Source organism: Theobroma cacao, chromosome 1, assembly GCF_000208745.1.
Source record: "Theobroma cacao cultivar B97-61/B2 chromosome 1, Criollo_cocoa_genome_V2, whole genome shotgun sequence".
NCBI lineage: Eukaryota > Viridiplantae > Streptophyta > Magnoliopsida > Malvales > Malvaceae > Theobroma > Theobroma cacao.
In genome coordinates this window covers 993053-1014152 of record NC_030850.1, presented here as the reverse complement: position 1 = coordinate 1014152, position 21100 = coordinate 993053, and the positions used below count along the sequence as shown (strand labels likewise).

The 21100-nt window shown below is 37.1% G+C and overlaps 5 protein-coding genes and 2 non-coding genes across 10 annotated transcripts; 3 read left to right on the top strand and 4 right to left on the bottom strand.

Moving 5' to 3' along the window:
- LOC18610811 (probable pectinesterase 53) lies at window positions 138-2670 on the bottom strand. The gene is made up of 4 exons (XM_018113951.1): window positions 1397-2670; window positions 1122-1311; window positions 499-941; window positions 138-412 (listed from the first exon to the last, which is right to left on the bottom strand). The coding sequence occupies exons 1-4, from the start codon at window positions 1699-1701 to the stop codon at window positions 262-264; spliced, it is 1089 nt and encodes a 362-aa protein (XP_017969440.1). The 5' UTR covers window positions 1702-2670; the 3' UTR covers window positions 138-261.
- TRNAE-CUC lies at window positions 2768-2840 on the top strand. The gene has a single exon. It is a non-coding gene; the product is annotated as a tRNA-Glu (tRNA).
- On the bottom strand, window positions 4289-4361 carry TRNAE-CUC. The gene has a single exon. It is a non-coding gene; the product is annotated as a tRNA-Glu (tRNA).
- LOC18610810 (protein CHAPERONE-LIKE PROTEIN OF POR1, chloroplastic) lies at window positions 4437-7491 on the top strand. 4 transcript variants are annotated; one of them, XM_018125044.1, is made up of 6 exons: window positions 4443-4529; window positions 5090-5193; window positions 5275-5481; window positions 5562-5662; window positions 6256-6706; window positions 7031-7491. In XM_018125044.1, the coding sequence occupies exons 3-6, from the start codon at window positions 5336-5338 to the stop codon at window positions 7185-7187; spliced, it is 855 nt and encodes a 284-aa protein (XP_017980533.1). In that variant the 5' UTR covers window positions 4443-4529; window positions 5090-5193; window positions 5275-5335; the 3' UTR covers window positions 7188-7491. The 4 variants fall into 4 exon arrangements, with proteins under 4 accessions (XP_007046750.2, XP_017980533.1, XP_017980531.1 ...); XM_018125042.1 differs by having other exon boundaries at window positions 4444-4529; window positions 5090-5160; window positions 5559-5662; XM_018125035.1 differs by having other exon boundaries at window positions 4444-4529; window positions 5559-5662.
- On the top strand, window positions 8676-10799 carry LOC18610808 (fructose-bisphosphate aldolase 1, chloroplastic). Its single transcript, XM_007046685.2, has 6 exons — window positions 8676-8933; window positions 9197-9466; window positions 9545-9654; window positions 9790-9880; window positions 9965-10234; window positions 10319-10799. Exons 1-6 carry the CDS (start codon window positions 8763-8765, stop codon window positions 10595-10597), a joined length of 1191 nt encoding a protein of 396 aa, XP_007046747.2. The 5' UTR covers window positions 8676-8762; the 3' UTR covers window positions 10598-10799.
- LOC18610807 (probable serine protease EDA2) lies at window positions 11244-15724 on the bottom strand. The gene is made up of 12 exons (XM_007046684.2): window positions 15350-15724; window positions 15056-15181; window positions 14800-14955; window positions 14432-14614; window positions 13971-14087; window positions 13794-13847; window positions 13642-13713; window positions 13319-13524; window positions 13054-13148; window positions 12233-12307; window positions 11807-11890; window positions 11244-11638 (listed from the first exon to the last, which is right to left on the bottom strand). The coding sequence occupies exons 1-12, from the start codon at window positions 15524-15526 to the stop codon at window positions 11523-11525; spliced, it is 1461 nt and encodes a 486-aa protein (XP_007046746.2). The 5' UTR covers window positions 15527-15724; the 3' UTR covers window positions 11244-11522.
- On the bottom strand, window positions 16482-19402 carry LOC18610806 (B-box zinc finger protein 18). Its single transcript, XM_007046683.2, has 5 exons — window positions 18727-19402; window positions 18034-18130; window positions 17813-17928; window positions 17477-17719; window positions 16482-16929 (listed from the first exon to the last, which is right to left on the bottom strand). Exons 1-5 carry the CDS (start codon window positions 18817-18819, stop codon window positions 16921-16923), a joined length of 558 nt encoding a protein of 185 aa, XP_007046745.2. The 5' UTR covers window positions 18820-19402; the 3' UTR covers window positions 16482-16920.

Below are 21100 nucleotides of genomic sequence, written 5' to 3'. Positions count from 1 at the left end.
GCCCTGAGCCATGACCTAGTCTTGCACTTGTATGTATGTGAATTTTCGAAACCGAAAAAGTTTGGGTTCATAAGAGTTCAGGAAAATTCACAACAAAAGCAAGCTTGAATAAAAATTTTTGAATTATATACTGACAATGCATTAAATATAAATTATGTATTCAGAACGAAGGTGCCATCTCCGAGCAACTGAATTGAAGACGAAGGAGCATAGTTTTACGATTTGATATATATGCTGCAGTTGAAGGATGAAGATATATCTTCATGACACAGGAAGCCAACTACGGCCATCAATGAAATCAACTGAAATAAATGGTTTTGCCTCTTGTTGAGTAAGTTCTCTGGCCCATGACACTCGCCCGCCAAAATTAGCTCCAGGTCCTGAACACTTATACTGGCCATAAAACACAGTCCTGCCAGGGCGAACATGGATGAGTTTTAGCTTGTCTTGGCTCTTATATTTGGAACAGGTAAAATGGGAAAGAGAGATCATACATACATTTCTCTATTTTTGTCTCCCCAGTCATACCATCCTCTCGGGGTGATGATCTTGTCCATGTAAGTATAAACAAACACCACCCTTGAAAAAGTTCCCCAGGCTCGCCCCAGGAAGAGGGCACCTGACCCGGTGACCTTGCAGTTGACAAAGGAGAAGCCCGTTTCCTCGAGGAAGCTCTCCCTCTTCTGGGCAGTCAGGGCTCCGTAGCTGTTGGTTACGGCATGCAAATGGCAGTCCCTGTAGAGGGAAAGGCCATTTCCAAATATAAAATCTACAGAACCTTCAATGTAGCAGTCCTTGAAGTAGTGTCTGCCGATGTGGTCGTAGAGAGTGTCCTGCGCTCCGATAAACTTGCAACCGATGAAGGCTGCCGTATCCGCTGAAATCCGCAGAGCCACCGCTTGCTTCCCAAGAGCTCCCGATGGAGGTGATGGTGCTTTGTTCTGTCAGAGGATATTCAAGTTCTATTAAAAAAAAATTAACTGCATTTGAACTTTTGGAGATGCTATGGCAACATTGATGAATAACATGAGCGTGCATGTTAAAGGATGTTGACATCATAGGACGAAACTACTACTCAAATTGGGAGTTGTTGAGATTGTAATCTAAAGATTCTGCCTGACCTTGAAGGTGATGTTCTTTGCGATAAAGTAAGGAGAATTAACGGCGAATGTTGCAGAACCATAGGTGCCCAACGGACGGCCACTCTGCCCCATCCTATCTGCTGTGTCATCCCACTCAATGACGGTTTTGCCTGCACCAGCACCTTCCAAAGTGATGTAAGCCATGGTTGCAGGAATTTCAACCTTCTCTCTGCATTTTGCCATCCGAATTCAAATCAGAAACAAAATGTCCAATTCCTGTCAAAAAATAAAGCTGAAAGAAGCTTTAGATTTACCTGTAAGTTCCTGCTCCAATGTAGATTACAACCCGGCAGTTATTAACTACTGGAAGTGAACTAATAGCCTTTTGCACCGTAGCAAACTGCCCCAGTCTTGGTTTTTTGTTTACTCTTATGGATAAGCAGGGCTTTAGTTTGTTCTTTGCTCTTCCGAAGAGAGAGTGCTTGAAAGAAGACATCTGTCTAACCCAGTTTACATATTCTTTTTCAATCAACACAAATTCATGACCAGGCCTGTTTGAGGTAACCGGAAAACTTGCAGCTTCCAACAGTAAGATAAACAAGAACAGCTTCATTATCATCTTGCTAGTTAAAAAGAATTGCAGTTTAACCCAGAAGAATGGGGAAAGAGGTGAGAGAAGAGCCAACTTTCTTAAGGGATGTGCCAGCCAGCAATAGATGAAAGCTTCAGGATTTTCTTGGAGAATATTATGTGTTTAGAGTTTTCACAAGTTGGCTGATATTCAGTATGGTTCCATAGTCAGTGAAAAGGTTTAATTACTTCGTAAAAATGGAGGTTCAAAACCCAAAGAGCGGATGATGAAATTGTAAATGGAATATCTGGCACGGGGTGGCTGTATCTATGTTGGCTCTTCCTACCAGGCCCTTAAGACCAAGCAGTGACTTTCAGTCCACGGGGTTTCTTCTTGTCTGTTCTTGTCTAAGGTATTCCGTGAATGTACTGATCATATTCAATTTTCACTTTTCCATTGACTGTCAGCTTCGGCTTACATACTGAAGAAATCCAGCAACAGAGATGACAATATTGAAAGCAACAAAAGATGATGGACCCCTGCAGCCCTTCAAATTCCCTTCTTTTCTTCCGAATATCATCCTTTTTAACAGCAGTAATCCAACATTAATCCACCAGGGTCTCAATCCTGAAAGAACTATGGCATTTTACTCTCATGTTTCTCTGTACTATGATTCACTGTTCAGTTTATTTGTGTAACTGGGAATCTCTTGGGCTTTTCATTGCACTTTGACCTTCGGATTTGGAGTGGAAAATCGTGCAGGAAAGTGGACAACATAATGAGGTGGACCATATTTGTCTTTAATTAATTTCTCTTGGTATTTCTAGTGTGAGCTAGCTTGCGAATGAGCTAACAGAAAGAACAAAGCAAACAACATGGTTTTGGGCAGAAGCGTGGGAAAAGATGACAAAAGGATTGTCCTGATGTATCATCTTCGTGATGGAGATGCTACCCTGTTGTTACCACCATTATCATCTCAGTAAATTTTCTTGCTGGGCTTCAGTCTAAATAATCCTTGCTGTCCATAGAAAGGAATGTGCCCATCATTCCATTTAGAATTGATGCCATTTCATGGTCAAAACAATTTAGAATATTTGCTCTCCACGGCCGGCACTCCGTTGTGGTCTAGTTGGTCAGGATATTCGGCACTCACCCGAAAGACCCGGGTGCAAGTCCCGGCAACGGAATTTATGTGTTTTTTAACTAAAATTTTCTGTTCTTGATTATATATGCTAATGCAAACAACTAAACAGATATTAAATTTCAGTTCCGTCATGATTGACAGGAAAAGTAATCTTTTTCTCAGCCATTGTCACGTGTTAGAAGCTTTGAACTGTCCAGTTCAGAACATGGTGCCTTGGAAACCAAGGCAATTTTGGAATTGGATCTGTACAAATTCATTGGATTTTCTCCTGGTTGCCATTTTGAATCACCTTTGTTTTACCACAGAAGCAACCTTTGCATCTTTTCCAACTCTTCTGCCGTAGCAAAGATCCATTAGGATGCCAATCATCGTGCCACAAGGTCTCCTTCCCATCACCGGCACATTGCTTGATAGGTAGCTTAGCAAGCTCCAATTCCAGCTAATGGTTTGGATAAATACGAATTTGCCAAAAATAAAAAATAAAACGCTTTACTTCTAAATAGTTCTAATGACATAAGCATAAAAAAATGGATTGAAGCAACCCAGAAAAATGAACATTTTTTCAATGCATGTTTTCTTCCCAAAAGACTTATTTTTAAGCTCCAATTCACCTTCATTTTTTCAAATGCAGAAGCTTTTTCGTAGAAATTATATATGGTAAAAAGACTTATCAAATTTTTATACTTTTCAATTTTGTTCAATTTAGTTTTTATACTAAGAATCGAAGTAATTTAATCTCTTGATTTGGAGAATTTCTTCAATTTAGTCTTTTTTCCTAACGGCATCCAATTTTACTATTAAAAAATGACGTCAGTACTGATGTGTCACATTTTAATAGCGTGACACTATACGATGACGTGTCAGTGCTGATGTGGAACTGATTTGTTGATATGTCAGTGCCATGTGGCAGATTTATAAAATTCAAAAAAAAATATCACCATGTCATAGAAATTAAATTGAATAAAAATATATAGTACAATGACTAAATTGAATAAAATTGAACAAAATTGAGATGTCGAGAGACTAAATTAAAAAAATATTTAAAAAATATAAATATTTAAGTAGAATATTGATATGTTTATTAATAAATCAAATATTTAAGTGTAAAAAATTTATGATATTAAAAAGTATATGTAAATATTTTCTTACTTGATTAGTGATTGTAGAATATGTAAATTAATTTATCTTTTTTACTAAAATTAAGTTTGAATTCTCCTTTTATAAAAAAATTTTAAAAAATTTCATACCTAAAGTCAAATTTAAATGAATAACTTGCATTATGTTAAAATAAAAAAAATATAAAATGACTAAATCAACATATTTAGTGATATGCATAATACAAGTTATATTTAGTCATTTATATTCAGTGACGAAATCAATAAAAATTAATTTAAGAGGAGAAATATAGAAATTAAATTAAATAAAATTGAAAAGTATAAAGACTTGATAGGTCTTTTTATCACTTATATATATATAAAGAAGCAAAAAGCATTCCGTTGCCGGGACTTGAACCCGGGTCTCTCGGGTGAGAGCCGAGTATCCTAACCAACTAGACTCCAACGGATTGTTGTGTTTGCGGAAGTTTTGAAACCAGACAACTTTTTTTTTAATTCAGTTTCGAGGCAAGCAAGGGTTTAGTGTGTTTCTCCAAGCTTCCCACACTCTGCTTCCCTATCCGTTGCAACACTTTCCAGCTCGACCCAACTTAGTATTTTCAGTCATCTCCACAAAGGTATGCCTATTTCTCAACATTTTTTTCCAAAACGCATTACTTTTCACTAAAATTTTGATGCTTCATTTCGGTTTAAAATGCTTCCTGGATAACACTAAACAATCTTCGAAAACTATAGGTTGAATTGTTCCTACATTTCTTCGGCCTTGAATTTCTCAATTTTTTTGTGGGCAAAGTTAATTGCTTTATAGCCTTGATTATTTGGTGAAGATAAAGTCGCAGCCTTTCTTGGGATTTTAGCTTAAAGTGTTGTTCAGTTGATAATGGTTTGTCTTTTTGATTGCCTGGTGATTGTTTGTTCTTATGGGTTTTCAAGCTGCCTTATTCATTGGGTTATAAGCAAAGGAAATGGAATATTCTTTTTAGATGTTGTCAGGGAGGATGAAGGAATGAATTCGTTTTAGATTCGAGGTATTGGAGTATGTTGTTTATTTTGACAGAGATGTTTGTAGCTAATAGGAAAAACTGGTGGTTAGTGTTCCCATTCTGGAATTCACTAACATAAGTTGAATTATGAATATTGAGGAATTTTATAACGGGATTGTGCTTTTAAATTTCAGAGCTATATGCACTGTGGAAGATAAGATAGTGAATATTGAGATGTTTTGGATGGACCATCTTAGCTTTTGATGTATGTTTCTCCTACATAGTTGTTTAATCTGAGGTAGGCATGATAACTTTTTTTTATCCTTTATTCAGTTCTAGTTGCCATCTAATTTAGCCGGTTTAATTTTGTTTGTTGCAGCTGTTAATCTTTGACCTGTCACAGTATTTTCGTGGACAATACCAATTAAGGTATTATAAAAATGAGTGTCTCTGGACTGACCGGCAGTCCCTCAAGATGTTGCCTTAGGCTACCTGACCACAGTCGAGGATTGGTATGCGGGCAAGTTTCAGCTATTCCAAGTGCTGGCAAGCCTAAGGAAAAGTTTGGCTTACTCCATCTTGAAAGGTAGTGCTCCAATAATATGACCTATAAACTTTGAGTTTAGTTGTATGATGTCATGGCTTTTTCCTGTTGCGGTGCAGAAGTAGTTGGATTGTTTCTATGACAAGGTGGAAGACACAGAAAACTCACTTGATCAAGTGTGCAATGGATGCTTCCTATGGTGATATGGCAAGTGAATCAGCTGGTAATATTTGTTGCTTGAGTTTAGTGGACTTTCTTTCTTTTCAGATTATTGTGTTGGCTAGCTCTGAATAAGTAGACATGCTATACTAAGGATCTTTTCTTTCTGTGGAAGTAGAACAAATTTCAAAAACCTTCCGGCTTTAATTATTTCTGCCCTGAAGAGACATTGCTCATGATGTAAAGTGTAAACTAAGATCTGTATTGCTTTGATGTATGTTTAGTTGTTTGTTTGGATTTATGATCATCTTAATAGGCATATATCATTTAATAAGTTTGTGAGAGCTGATTTAATCTCAAGATTGAATAATTTTTTATGATTTGGAAATAATGTAAGCTCAACCTTAGCATGCTTTTGTTCATTGAGCATGGACCTAGTTCAACCCTGACATTGTTGGTTTCTTAATGAGCTTGGGGTATAATCTGTTCTGTGCATTTGCCAGGAGCCTACTGCTTCCTGTTTGCTTTTGGAGAACTTGTTTCACTGAATTGTGCTTTTGTCCTGATTTGTTGCTGCTGACCCCATTTTATTAAAGCTTTTTATGAGTTGTTAATACATATTACCCTATGGAATTTCTTCTTTAACTGCCTTTGCAGGATCGGCCATCTTTCCTAGAATTAATATTAGGGACCCATACAAACGACTAGGAATAAGCAGGGAGGCTTCTGAAGACGAAATTCAAGCTGCACGGAACTTCCTTATTAGTAAATATGGGGGGCACAAACCAAGCGTGGATGCAATTGAAGCAGCACATGACAAAATAATTATGCAGAAGTTCTATGAAAGGAAGAACCCAAAAATTGACATCAAGAAAAAGGTCAGGGAAGTTAAACAATCCCGGGTTGTACAGGCTGTCACAAGCAGGTTTCAAACTCCGGCCACTAAGTTCATTGTAAAAACATCCATAGCATTTTTAGTGCTTGGAGTTCTCACTGTTCTCTTTCCAACTGAAGAAGGCCCAACCCTCCAAGTAGCCATATCGCTGATAGCTACCTTCTATTTCATACATGATCGATTGAAGAGCAAAATTCGAACTCTACTTTATGGGTACGTGGTGACATTTCTGGTATTACCTTAAAATGTGATATGATGTCCTTGATATTTCTTGCTAAGGCCTTTCTTCTTTCTTTCTTTTTAATCTTCAATATAATTCCTGATTCTCTATTAGCCATGATATAGCACTGCTTCATACTTGTCAAACAGACGAATGTTCCTAACCAGATCCTTCCAACTATGATGAATATATAGTGAACTACTTCATTTCATGTCTTCTTCCCTCTTCTAAATGCATTCCTGAAAATTCTTTGCTATTGAACCCTGAAATGTTACAACATTAACAGGTTTTCATAATCATTTGTTGCTGCCCTGCAGGGCTGGAGCTTTTATATTCTCCTGGTTGGTGGGGACCTTCTTGATGGTATCTGTGATTCCACCAATCCCTGTACTTAAGGGACCAAGGAGTTTTGAAGTGCTGACATCATTGATAACCTATGTGCTACTCTGGGTCTCATCTACTTATCTTAAGTAGTGGTAAAGCAACAGGTTTCTCTCATTATAGACCCCAATTTTGATGCAGTGGATAACACAAGATTTTCTTGGTAGTGGCACATTAGTCATGTTATATTAGCTTATGAGAGCTGTGTCATATTTCTAGTTTCGGCATTGATGCTAGTTGTTGTGCTTAACATATTGGTCAAAAGCATAGTTTGAAAGAAAAGATTTGTGGATAAATTTGTTTGTTGTCCAGTAAAAGATGTAAAACTAGGTCAAAATAAAGATAGTTTGTTGATTTTGTGTAACTGTGGTTTCTTACATGTCTTTTCTTCCTTTTTGTTCTTTTCTCCCATTTTTGTTACAAAGATTCTGAATCAATATGGAATCACTCTCTCTATCTTCTCTTTCGAAATGTCCAAAGACAAAGTGTTTGTGGGTTGGATTGGTAGGACACATGAGAACTTTAATACACTGAATTTGAATCACCTGAGCTGTAAGATGCCCAGGGATTGAGCGGTTGAGAATTACTCGGTCTTTGCTCTTCAGTCTTTGAGGATATTTATTACAGAGTGCCAGCATCTGTCCACGACAATACTTCCTATATGTCCTTTTAAGAAGATTTTCTCTTCTTCGCAACCTATGGTGTCTGTCTATTTGTTTATTTACTTGGATTTTCCTTAGGTATACAATTGCCAGATGTTTTGGCCATGGGACCATTGATGTTATAAGTAAGAGAATAGCTGGGTCATAAGCTAACTTCTGCAGCTTAAGGTGACCAGTGAGGCAAACACTGATTTTTCCTTTCAATTGAGAACTGTCCTTGTTGAAATATTTGCACCTTGTCTTCAGGGTGCAGAAATAGTGGCAAATGCCTTATGTTAACTTCAGGCGACCTCTTGCTTTGAAATATGCAGAAGCCACAGGAATGCATATGGCACATTGATGCATATGAAATACGCCTTAAAAGCTAAGGGACTTTTGCCTTGGTCCTGTCATATATTAATGCTCATCTTTGACTCTAAATTGGTATGTTTGCAGGAGATTCTTAACTTGATTTCATACTCATAGTTGAGTCTGATGAAAGCTAATGAATGCATCAAATTGGTTTTGAGCAGAGAAACAAATTCCTTCATAGCCTCAACTTTTTTTAGAAGGACCAAAAAAAAAAAAAAAACCCTGTTCCTAAATTGTTGCCAGCCCTTCAAATAGTCAAATAGCTGTCTGCATCCTGCCTTTTGGGTGATTTTCCTCCCCAGCTAGCAAGGTCAAAAGAAAAGAAAAACAACAAAAAGAGATCAATCAGCTCCAAAAAGATCAAGCTTTTCTGGTTTTACAAATTTCTGAAAATTCAACCTTTTATTTCAAGACAAAGATTTCCACAGGTATATACTTAAGCTCCCCCACCTCATATCAGCCACACCTATGCCAATACCAACTTGCCAAGCAAGCATCCCTCATGTCAGTTGATGATTGGCCTATGCATTGCAGCCTCAAACAAGATATCTCTTGGTAAGGACTGGGAACTATAAATTGAAGAATTAGAGCCAAAAAGTTCGTGTTGAAAAAGCTTGAGGGGGAGAGATAAGAGAAACGTATTGAAAACAGAAAAATGGCCTCTGCATCTCTCCTCAAGACTTCACCTGTGGTAGACAAGTCCGAGTGGGTTAGGGGTCAGACCCTTCGCCAACCTTCGGTTTCTGTCGTGAGGTGCCACCTGGTTGCTCCCTCTGGACTAACCGTGCGTGCCAGCTCATATGCCGATGAGCTTGTCAAGACTGCAGTAAGTGTTATAATTCTTAACCTCTTCTACAGCTTGGTTAAAAGTCAACGCTAATACTAGAATGAATGAACGAAAAGAGAAATAATGGTGCTTTGAACACCGTTGCAAAGTACTTGCTTTTGAAGTTCTAAACCAGCATGGATTCTCACCAGGAAGCAATAGCTACTTAGCTAGTAGGATAAGCTTTTAACAGCTAGAAACTGGGAATTTACTGAAAAACAATGGAACTTTTTTACTGATATGAAACTGTTGGGTGCTTGTAGAAAACTATTGCTTCTCCAGGCCGTGGAATTTTGGCCATGGATGAGTCCAACGCCACCTGTGGGAAACGTCTGGCCTCAATTGGGCTAGAGAACACTGAGGCTAACCGCCAAGCATACAGGACATTGCTGGTGTCAGCTCCTGGCCTTGGCCAGTACATCTCAGGCGCCATCCTCTTTGAGGAAACCCTCTACCAATCCACAACCGATGGCAAGAAGATGGTTGACGTTCTTGTTGAGCAGAACATAGTACCCGGTATCAAGGTCGACAAGGTAAGTCTCATCCCCCCGCTGCAGATCTAATGCTAAGAAGTATCTGTTACTAAGAGCTTGATAATATGACTGCTACAGGGTCTTGTTCCACTGGCTGGCTCAAACAACGAGTCCTGGTGCCAAGGTCTTGACGGCCTCGCTCCACGTTCTGCTGCATACTACCAACAGGGAGCTCGTTTTGCAAAATGGTAAAATCTTTATTCATTTAGGCAGTTCATGTCTGAAAATTATTTCAGTTTTCCATTAGCATTTCCCTTGTGTTATGAATACAGCCAATGAGAAACTGCTTTTTGTTAAGACGTACTTTCAATTGTTAATTATAGGCGTACTGTGGTAAGCATTCCCAATGGACCATCTGAACTTGCCGTGAAGGAAGCAGCCTGGGGACTTGCTCGCTATGCTGCCATCTCTCAGGTAAGATGATATGAAATCTTATTGACGCACTGTCTTGATTACATTTTGTTGTATTAAATAATCGTTGGGTGTTTGGTCATGCAGGACAACGGATTGGTTCCAATTGTTGAGCCAGAGATCTTGCTTGATGGCGAACATGGAATCGATAGGACCTTCGAAGTAGCCAAAAAGGTGTGGGCGGAGGTTTTCTTCTACCTTGCCCAGAACAATGTGATGTTTGAAGGTATCCTCCTAAAGCCAAGCATGGTCACTCCAGGTGCAGAGTGCAAAGACAGGGCCACCCCTCAACAAGTTGCTAACTACACCCTGAGTCTCCTCCGCCAAAGAATCCCTCCAGCTGTCCCTGGAATCATGGTAATTAACTATACAACGTAAGTTCTTGCGCATGCCTACGGTGAAAACTTTGCAACTAATGGTGGATTGGTTGTGTTTTGGCAGTTTCTGTCTGGTGGGCAATCTGAAGTAGAGGCTACCTTGAACTTGAACGCAATGAACCAAGCTCCAAACCAATGGCATGTATCATTCTCGTACGCGAGAGCCCTTCAAAACACTTGCCTGAAGAAGTGGGGAGGCAGACCTGAGAACGTGAAGGAGGCTCAGGAAGCTCTGCTTGTCCGGGCTAAGGCCAACTCTCTTGCTCAACTTGGCAAGTACACTGGCGAGGGAGAGTCAGAGGAAGCCAAACAAGGCATGTTCGTCAAGGGTTATGTCTACTAAGGTTGTTCGAATCAAAATCCACAAAAGAAGACAGCAGTGATGGTAAAATTATGAAATTATGTAGAAATGATGAAGAAGATCTTTGCTGCTATCCTCATAGCCAATGGACCATATTTTTGTTGATAACATGTATCTTCAACTTTATATAAATTTCCTGCAGTGAAAATTTAATTGAAAGAGCAGACTACCAATCTCTCTGTCATTGCTACTCTTTCTTCTTTTCCCCTTGTTCTTCTTCTTAATAATTATGCTAAAGCACCAAGATTAGACCAAACCATAAGCATAAATTGGAGCAAATGATTCTAAAGATCCAGCCTTGTGAGCAGATATTTCTGTTATGATAAATTTGTTCGTACTGTTATCCAATGATGGAAACTCTTACCTGTTTTAAGAAGTTGCTTCACCCACTTGTTGTTGGCATCCATCCTCTCTGCTACTGTTGTCATCACCAGTGCTGGATCTTCTTCTCATCATCGTTATCGTCTTTTTTCTTGCCCATCTATATTTGATAAATATTTTTCATCCAACAACTTGCATCAATGATATAAGTCTGGTCACATGGACCATTTGCAACAATGAAGAGGTTGTCAGGTTGATATCAGACATTTGAATGGTATACATGGAAAAAGGATAAGAAAAGAGGAAATTGACTGTAAGTAAGGGATATTATTCGCTTGAGTTTTGGGTTGAGAGTATACAAGAGGAAGAGTAGTATTGGCAATGCCTTTCATCATGAGCACCAACATACATAAGATCAAGGTTAAAGTGATCAATTCTCACATTTAAGCATTTTTGCCATACATAAACGTGTACAAGAGGACAAGTAATACTGGCAATGCCTTTCATAATAAGCGCCTAAACATCTTTTGAGAAGGTAACGTACATGAGATCAAGATTAAAATGATCAATTCTCAGCCATACATGTTTACATGTAAGTCCTACCTGTGCCCTTGCATTGAGACAACCACAAGTCCATGTTTTCTATGATCTGTTGCCTGACTTTGTGAACTGCATCAGGGGAACTGCAGTTCTGAGCATTACCTGAAAAGAAAAAAATAAAAATCACAACTTAAGAGAATACGGCAGCAGAGTTCATAAGTGCCACACAAAGCAAGCACATAATTGACTTAAGAATATGTGCTTAAGTCTTGAAGATATGGAGTTTTCTTAATATAGTTTAGATGACAATAGCAATAAACAAATTCTTACCTTCAATGCTTAGGGGCGATTGGGGACATCCTCGCATATCAGTTCCATGGCCACAATTATGACAAGTAATGATGTAGGAAGGCACTGGAAGTGGAATGTTCCAGAGGAAGTTATTAGAGAGTGAAATAGGACAACAAAGTGAATTACAATGAAGTCATTGATCAACATTATACACCTGATAAGTGATTTCTAGATAATCTCAAAACTAAACTTAGCCTTTTTCTCACTAAGTGGAATTGGCTCCATGGGGAAACTAGGCCCAGCTATCATCAACAGGTAGCCTATTAGACATCTAGGTGTTTACTGCCATACCATCCACATTGTCATATCGAGCAAATACAAAGGAAGAGCTTCTCATAAAGCCTCTTCTTTTAATTGGAAGCTCGGTATTCATCAAAGTAATTGGTAATAATATAAGAAGCTTACTATCTGGGGACGATGTCTGTTTGGATGCATGACGCCATGGATCCTGTGAGCCATTTGTAAAAATGATTTTTGAACCTGCAAATTTATATTTTTGTAAAAAGAAGTGAATAGTCTATGAATGAAAGTTATTGATTGCAATAGCAGGAGCATGAGAATATAGTGAAAAAAAAATCTAAACCATTATTGTTAATTATTTAATCATTTAGCCCTCAAATGCTAAAGAAATCATCCATCTCTTTTAACTTTGAGCTAATGTTTTTCTCTCTCAGAAATATAATCACTCCTTTTCTTTCACATATAACATACTTAATCTGTTTTTGACTTATGTAAATCCCAAAAATATTAGCTGAAAATGAATGAATAAAACCACAAATCAAGCTCAACAGAGGGCTTCAGTGTACGAAGATAGATAATCCATTTCCGTGAAATGAAATCAAGAAATGATCTTTGACATTAAGAAGCATTCATTCTGATATAAGCGCATCTAGGTAAAGAATACCCTGGCCATTTTGTGCATGTGTGCAACAGTTTATCAATGTGTGCTGCACCTCTGTTGGCATGAGAATAGCATATGAAGACAGGTACGAGCAAGCCTGTGTTTGCAGGTGGTTGAAAGGGGGGTGTGGTGCATGTGAGAGAGGAAAATCATATGTAGCTAGCTAGAAGAAACAAAGCTATTCTGGAGCAGCAGTTGCTATGGGGAAGACCAAAGAAGGGAAAGAATCAAGTTTTTACCGCTAGAAGGCTAAATATTTATGTAAAAGATATAGAAAAATTCATGTTGAAGAAAAGGCAGAAAAACAAGAAGGTAATGTTTTAACCTGCAATTTTTGTGCCTCCATAGTATATATTTGTCACATCAACTTCTGGGTAGATGCCCTCTCCGAAGACATTCTTGCAAAGATCTAAGTGGTATCTGCCATGTTTGAGCAATTCATTTGTATAATCAGACATGCACAAAAGCATACAAAAGGAACAAATATAACTATAGGCATTTAGCAATTTGACAAAAATATGGAAAGCAGAAATACAGACACAGAAAGCAATATTAGTATATATTACATAACATGATATTCAAACACATACTTTGTATCAACTTTTGGAGAGCGAATGCTATCATTTGAGGGTGCCACCTGGAAATATGCAACTTCAGTACAAACTTGAAACCACCAAAGTCGATCAGAACTACCTTCAGTAACAGCAGTGTTCTTCAAGTGTTTCTGATTATATGTTTCAACACTGACACCAAAACTTCCAACATAATACTCTTTGACATATTTGGCATAGGCAGCCTGCATGAGGTATAGGAAATGATTTCCCCACAAATCATAGTCTCGATTAATAACAACAAAGAGAAATTCATACTCTCAGAGAACTGTAAAGAAGCATAATGAGAAAGAGGAACATACCACCAAATCCTCTCCAGCCTTTTTTGCTTCAACAAGAGGGGTGCATAACTTATCTGGATTTCCATATTGGAACTGCAAGTTTAAAAACTTTAAGATCATATTTGAGCAAAAGTAATAGAGAGTGAAAGCAATATACAAGAAAGCAAATCTACCGCTATAACAGCTGCATCTGCCAGAAAATAGAGGAAATCACCATCAATCTCAAGCTGGAAACAAAAACAAAATGTAAGCATCAAGATTAGAACATGACAATTAAAAAGAACCTCATCCCTTTGCAGTTTAAGGAGAGGGTGTCCCCTATGGAGAACTAAAAGGAAAGAAGATTCTACCTCAGCTGCGCCAAACAGTGTCTTTAGTTCTTTTCCATTTGATGGAAGTCTTTGATCAACAAGTTGAGTAGTTTCTTGTAACGCAGCTTTGCATTCGGGACCAGCTGACTCACCAATCTGCACATGGGAGAGGGTTAAAATAAGGAGAATGGAGGTGACAAGGAAGTCCAGAACTGAAGGGAGAATAAGGATATGGAACTAAAAGACCAAGTATGCAAGCAGATATTTAAAGGATGTAGAACCACCTAATCTCATCACATTTTCACAACTGGATTTCCCAAATATAAAGTCATATTAAAACAAACTAAAACAACTATATCTCCCTATTCCTATGTTTAACCTACAAAGAAAACTAATTGTAAATATTAGTTTACAGGTATTTGCGAACACTTAATCAGTTGACAGATTAATAGTAAAATGTAACACAAAAAAGTGGGATGAAGCGTGCATCAATCTCTTACCTGCTTATCAAATTCAGTGAAGTTGTAAACAGCAAGAACAACTGCAGAACTTGCCAGGCTTCCACATGTTAAATGAGGAAACTTAAGACGAAACCACGCACTAAGAGCACCAGAGTATGAAATACCAAAAACAAACCATGGATTCTCAGCATCTGTTTTATTCAGCTTCAAGTTCAAGGATTCCTACAAAATGGAAGCACCATCAAACAAAAATAACAAATTAGGTAGCCACTAATATGATCACATTGAATTCAGTTCATCTCAAAAACCCACTAAGACAACACCAGGCAAGTTAACGATGGCATTAAATTGAAAGGAAAATCACATTATCAAGTCTCCCAACAATGGAAAAAAGGAAAAAAAATTACCTGATACCATTGACGAAAAATAGCCAAGTCAAACAGAGATTGCTTAGATGAAAGATATCTCAAATTTTCCGTTGTATGTGTTTTAAAAGGAGTGCTTTTCCCATAGTAACGATGCTCAAGTGAAACAACAGCTGCCCCAAACTTCTTTGCCAAAATCTGAAACACCCACCGAAAAATAAAAGATTACACCTTTTGTTCCAAAATCTAATCATTTTTCACTGTACGAAATTTGGGGTTAAAAAGAATTAGAACTTACGCTGATATAGTCATTGGCTATGCCATTGCACGACGATTCCCCACAAAGTTTTAAGAAAATTGGTCCATCAGGAACTTGAAAGTAGTCAAGGAATTCATAGTAACGCTGCTTAAATTGACGATGATCCTACCACAAAAAAATAGAATTAATTTAACATTTATTAAGTAAAGATAAATTAAAAATTTACCTAATTTCAGCGAATTAATGAAATTTCATGAATGCAATAAAAAAAAGAGTTGGAAACTTCGAAATAAGGCAATGAAATTGAAGAAGAAAAGAAAGTGAGAGAAGTACGTAAGGGGAGTAGTGATCGAGAGTCTGATCGAACCAGAGTTCTTTAGTGGTTAAGTAATTGCTATTTCCAGACAAGCGGTCAAGCAAAGCACGTCTCGTCACGAATCCGTGGGCGAAGCCCGACAGAGCCACAAGAAACAGAAACCAGACAGACGAGACAGCTTCGGACAGCCTCATCGTCGCCGTTGCCCGTCCCCAGTTCGGAACCAAACGTCGAGTGTTCTTAGTTTCTTAACAACTTGGAGAACGACTGTTGTTGTTCTTGTTCTGTTAAGAGATAGCGTTGAAGGAGAACACCAGATTAGACAAGCGCGGGGCTTCGACACGAAACATGATTGCTGTTATCCTACTCAACACACGTGATTTGATTTTCAATATTTTAATGCATTTTTAATATTTCAATTACCAATCCTATCATTCGAAGAATAAAATATTTATTTAGATGTTGATATTTTTCATGATTTTTTCACTTGATGTAAGAGTGAAATTGTAATCATAGCACAAGTATTTGATTGATTCGATTGATTTTATTTTTAAAATTTTAATAATAAAATTAATTAAATTTTAAAAATAATAATTAAAAATAAAAAATAACTGAAATTGATTTATCTCAATTAATTAGGTTGATTATTTTGATTGGAATGGAGATCTTTTGAGATATATTTTAATTATTAATAATAATATTTTTATATAATATATTTTTCACATATTTTTTAGATATATTGTAAAATATAAATAATATATAATATATTTTTAAAAATATATTGTTAATGGTCAATTTTTTATTGATTCAATTCTAAATTTTAAATATTAAAATCACTAAAATAATTGAATACATTATCCTTCTTGATCAATTAATTATTGAAATCGAAACAATAGACTCAAAATAATAAAAAAATCAATTAAAATGAACTAGATAAAGACCATATTCACAACTTAATTCATCCAATTATTATCGACCCTGATGACATTGATCAACAATGAAAAGCTTTAAGGCATGTTATCAATCAATCATCCACCAAAAATATTGAGTGCTTTTTTTTTTTTGTTTAAATTGAAAGAAGAGGAATTCGAACATATTCTTTTTAAATTGAGATCATGTATCATTTAATGAACTAAATGCTCAAATGCATACTAAATGATTACCCTTTATGATTATCTTTTCAAGACAAAAACACCAGAAATGATCATGTTGGATGATTACCAAGGCATAACTCTTCAAGCATGGAATCTCAAGCATCAACCACAGACTCCCCAATGCCGGTGTTTACAACATTCGCAAGCAAAACTTAACAAAAAAATGACAAGATTGCTGCATGAATCCTTTTGCAGTGGATTACATTCTTTTGCTTTGCAGTATGAACTATGAAAGCTGTTCTGAGAATCTATTCTAAACAAACTAGGCCAGTTGAAGGGGACGCCATGGAGAGGATAGGCTGACCAGCTATGGAGCAGTTGATGTAAAGTAAAACCGAGGGCCTCCAGGCTTCTGGCTTCCATATGAAATTTAACCAACTAGGAACCAGGTCTCCTACTCATACTCATCATCTCTGCTGTTTTACAACAGCGAATTATTGTTCCTTCAGACAGAGAAACAGGCATCAGGTGTCGATTTTGCAAGCTTATGAAAACAATATGAGATGTATAGTTTTATTCCTGAATGATCGTGCAGTGTAGGCGGACCTACATGTGCAAGCAGAAATGCAATGATTGTATTGAGTTCAGAACAAAGCTGTCGGTATCGCATTATGAACTTCAGGAATGTACTGTTCCTGAGTTTAATCTCGCAGTTCAACTTGTAAATCAAAGACAGAAATGTTTGTGAAAATTTCAAGTTTCCTTAATATCTTCTCGGTTTGATACTACAATCTTATTTGAAAGGTCATATAATCCTGATATATAGGTTTATGTCTTTTCATGCATCGAAACAAAAGGCATGCCTATTGCACATGAATGAAATTTTGAGGGCTTCCAAACAAGACAGCTTCTCAATCTCAGCCCATAATGAGTTAATATAGATATTACACCAACATCTGTTGAAAGAACAAGATCACGTGTTTCAAATGCTGAGAAAAGAACGGAAGAAGTTTGGTATATAGGTATATTAATAGTAAACATTGATCTAACCTGATTGTTTGAGGCTTGACCATGTATTCGATGAGGCTTCATATTCAAATCTATCATTTTAGTATCCATTTTGACATGACCATCAGCATTAGCATCTACCAATTGAACAGAAGAGACCTTGTGATTTTGTTGGTTCTCTCCCACTGTTGGTTTAGCTGGCTGATTTTGGCCTCTTCTGGTCTCACCAGGATCCACTGGTTGTGAAGCTGGGTCCTCAACATTACCAGGTTTATCCCCTGGAAACTGCATTAAAACCGAAGCAATAAAATTCCAAGGGCATATTTAAACTCCAGGAGGAACAAATGATGCAATTGTCTTCAAAGATAAGTGACAAACCTCTACTCTCTGTCTAAATAGAAGATATCTTGCATGAGTTCTTTTACCTCCAACATGTACAATCATATCACATTGCAAACAAAGGGAACTTCCATCTATCTCGCAGTAAAAGAAAGCTACATGGACATTTCAAGGCATGAACATAAGTTGAACAAACTTCTATAAAACCTGATAAAGCAGCAGGTCAATAATTAAAGGAAAAGCAAAAGACACCTGCATACCAGGTGCATTTTCACATATGTCACAGAGAGGAACATCACTGGGATTTGCCAGCCCGACCCGGACATGCCGGCTAGCAAGCTTATTGCACATGTGGACCTGCCAGACCGATCAATAGTTCAAAGCAAAGCTTCGATTTCCCAGGACAACTTAGAACAATAAAAGAATTCTAATTCCACTTCTAAACAAGTTTGAAGAACACATGCAAAGGAAGTGTTTGACAAGAAATTAAATAAATTATACCAATCTATTTGTCATAAAAACACAATCTTTTACTCTTCTACATGAAGAAAAGACTCAAAGTATTCGTTAGACTAAGACTATTCATCAAATTTTAGAATTGCAGGCAAGAATTTAGAGAAAGATCAATCTGAACAATTGCTTATGCTAGCCGTGGTACAGAAGAAACCGCATAAGGAAAAAGATTCAATCTTCAAGAAGAAAAGAGGGGCCTTAAATTGGGGTTAATAAAAAAAAAAAACCAAACATCAAGCAGTTAATAGTTAGAAACAATTGGACTAGCAAGCAACTATGAGAAAAATCCTGCCTCCTACAAAGAAGAAGAATAGGCCACAATAATCCCACATGGACTCCAGTTAACAGCTAAAAGAAACACCCCAAGATAGTTACAAGAAGAAAAACAAGAATCAATTCAAGAAAGAAGGCAAAAAGAATGAAAGAAAGAACTAACAAACCTTTTCATCACAGGCGCGGCAAAGAGCAGCCTCATCGGCAGCACAGAAGACAATAGCAGCAGCACTTTCACAAGAGTCACAAAGGGTACGCATAATTCTCTCTCACTCTCATCCTCTCCCAATCAACCAACAAAGATATCCATCTTCCTTTCACATAACAAAACGTCCCAGAAACCAAAAAAAAAAAAGAAAGAACCCAACAACCCAACTAAAAAACAAACGAACACAACTTGTTTCTATAATCAAATGAAATGATAAGCAGAGGCAGCTGTTGTTGTTGTTGTTGTTGAGGTTAGTTGGTGATAATGATGATGATGGGAAGGACTAGGATTGGTGATAGGGGAGAAAAAAAAGATTTTTTTTTCTTGGATGTTAGAAGAGATTAGAGAAGGGTGGGGAAAATGTGGGGGATTTAATAAGCAGGCAACAAAGACATAACAAATGAATGAGAGAGAGAGAGAGCTGGAGAGTGGTGAGTGGAGGTGTGTTTTGTTTGGCCGACTTTTTGGTTTGGTTCATTTGGTATTTGCTCGCTTGATTGACACCACAAGTTTTTCCAAAGAGAGTCTTGGCTTTTGGCAATTGTGGGGTTGAGAACGTCTCTTGCTTTAATCTTGCCCACCAGTCACATATCTGCTTTGGGACCCAGCTTTCTTCCCCAACCCTTCCCACTTTCCAGTTAACTTTGGTTTCGTTTCTTTCCTAGCTTTCTTTTTGCTGCTTCTGGAAGCCTAGCCATCCACAAAGCATCTTACCTTTCTCTCTCTCCCTCTCCCTCTGTCTCTCTCTCTGAGAGTAATCTGTACCAATTTGGTTCCACAGTTTACTCCCCCTCGTGATTAAAGTTGCTGATAGCCTGATACCTGATACAGGAGGCATATCTTGTTTCCATGATTGTTGTACCCAACCTCCCTGTTCTTTTTTCTTGTTGTACCCAAATCAAAATTTCTCTACAACTAACTTCTAGTTTGAAGTTGTTCAAACTTTGAACACCTTCCAGTAAGACAAGTTCACAAGTTTTGATTTGTCTTCACCTACACAGGGAGTGTTCAATTTAGTACCTACTAGAAAGCTGACTAACACTGCATGCATATTACTTATATTCGAAAACAAAATAGTTTCCTGAACTTGTTGAATACTTATACCGTCTCCTTGCCATGATTGATTGGTCATGGATGAGGTTCAACAAGTAATAAATGAAAAATCAAAAAAAAAAAAAGGTTGCAGGTGGCAGAAATCATCATTTGGAACACCAATAATTCTCTTATTTAAATTTAATGTCTTAACAATTGAGATTCTTTTCTTTTTTCTACTTTTTCTCTATAATTTATGGTTAAATGTTGTCAGAGTTGGTGGTTGATGGACAATTTATTATTAATTTATTCAAACAAGACAGATAGTATGATTCTCTCATGTCTTTGATTAGTAAAAAAGGAGCTGTAATTCTTTCACATTTGATCTTAGTTCACCTGGCTTCAAGTAGTGAATACAATGTATTCTTTGAACATTTATCAAATAAACTTTAGCATTGGGGTTCTTTAATTAATGGTGTTCTTTCATGCATATCCACATAGAAAAGAAAAAACCAACAATGAAAATCCAAAATAAAACCCTTTGCTTCATTGAGGAAGCAAGCACATCTCACCACAACAAATGGACGATGGCCAAGGAATGGCCAGTTCAATCAGTATACCACTACATATAGTACTATTATTTATGAGATCAGATGGGGCTAATGTAATCTTATGCTTGTTGGCTTGGAGGATAGACAGCTTGCAAAAATAAAATTTTTTTTTTAAGATCATAGTTAGACTGAGATATTTCGTATTGTTGTATCATACTTAAATATTGTTTTTGTATCGTTTTAACGGATTGTGTATAAAATTTTAAGATTTAATTATATGAAAATGAGACAAAATCATAACTGAGTATTATATTTGCCTGGATTCACTGGTCTTGTCTTCGATTGAACCATCATAAATCTAACAAAGTTTTGATGATATTCACAAGAATATTTGCAGCAATTATCCATCTGATAAACTATATCAGCTGACTGCTATTCATCTCTGGGATGGTTAGCAGAGGGTAATGGTGAATTTGATAAGCCTTCACCTTGAGAAGAAATTTCCTCTACAAAAATCAACATGATCAAACAGAGTGAAATAGATTTTTTTGTTGATGTAATAATTGACTTCATTGAATCAAAATGAAGTGAATTTGGAGAAACCTGAATTGCACATTTCAGTTGGAAGATATTTGTTTCTGTGATTCTGTGGTGTCCATTTTTCCTCCCACCTTCCTTTTGATTGGTGCTGTCCACAATTTTGCCCTGCCACAAAATGAATAGCTGACGAAATCAAATTTGAAAATTGAG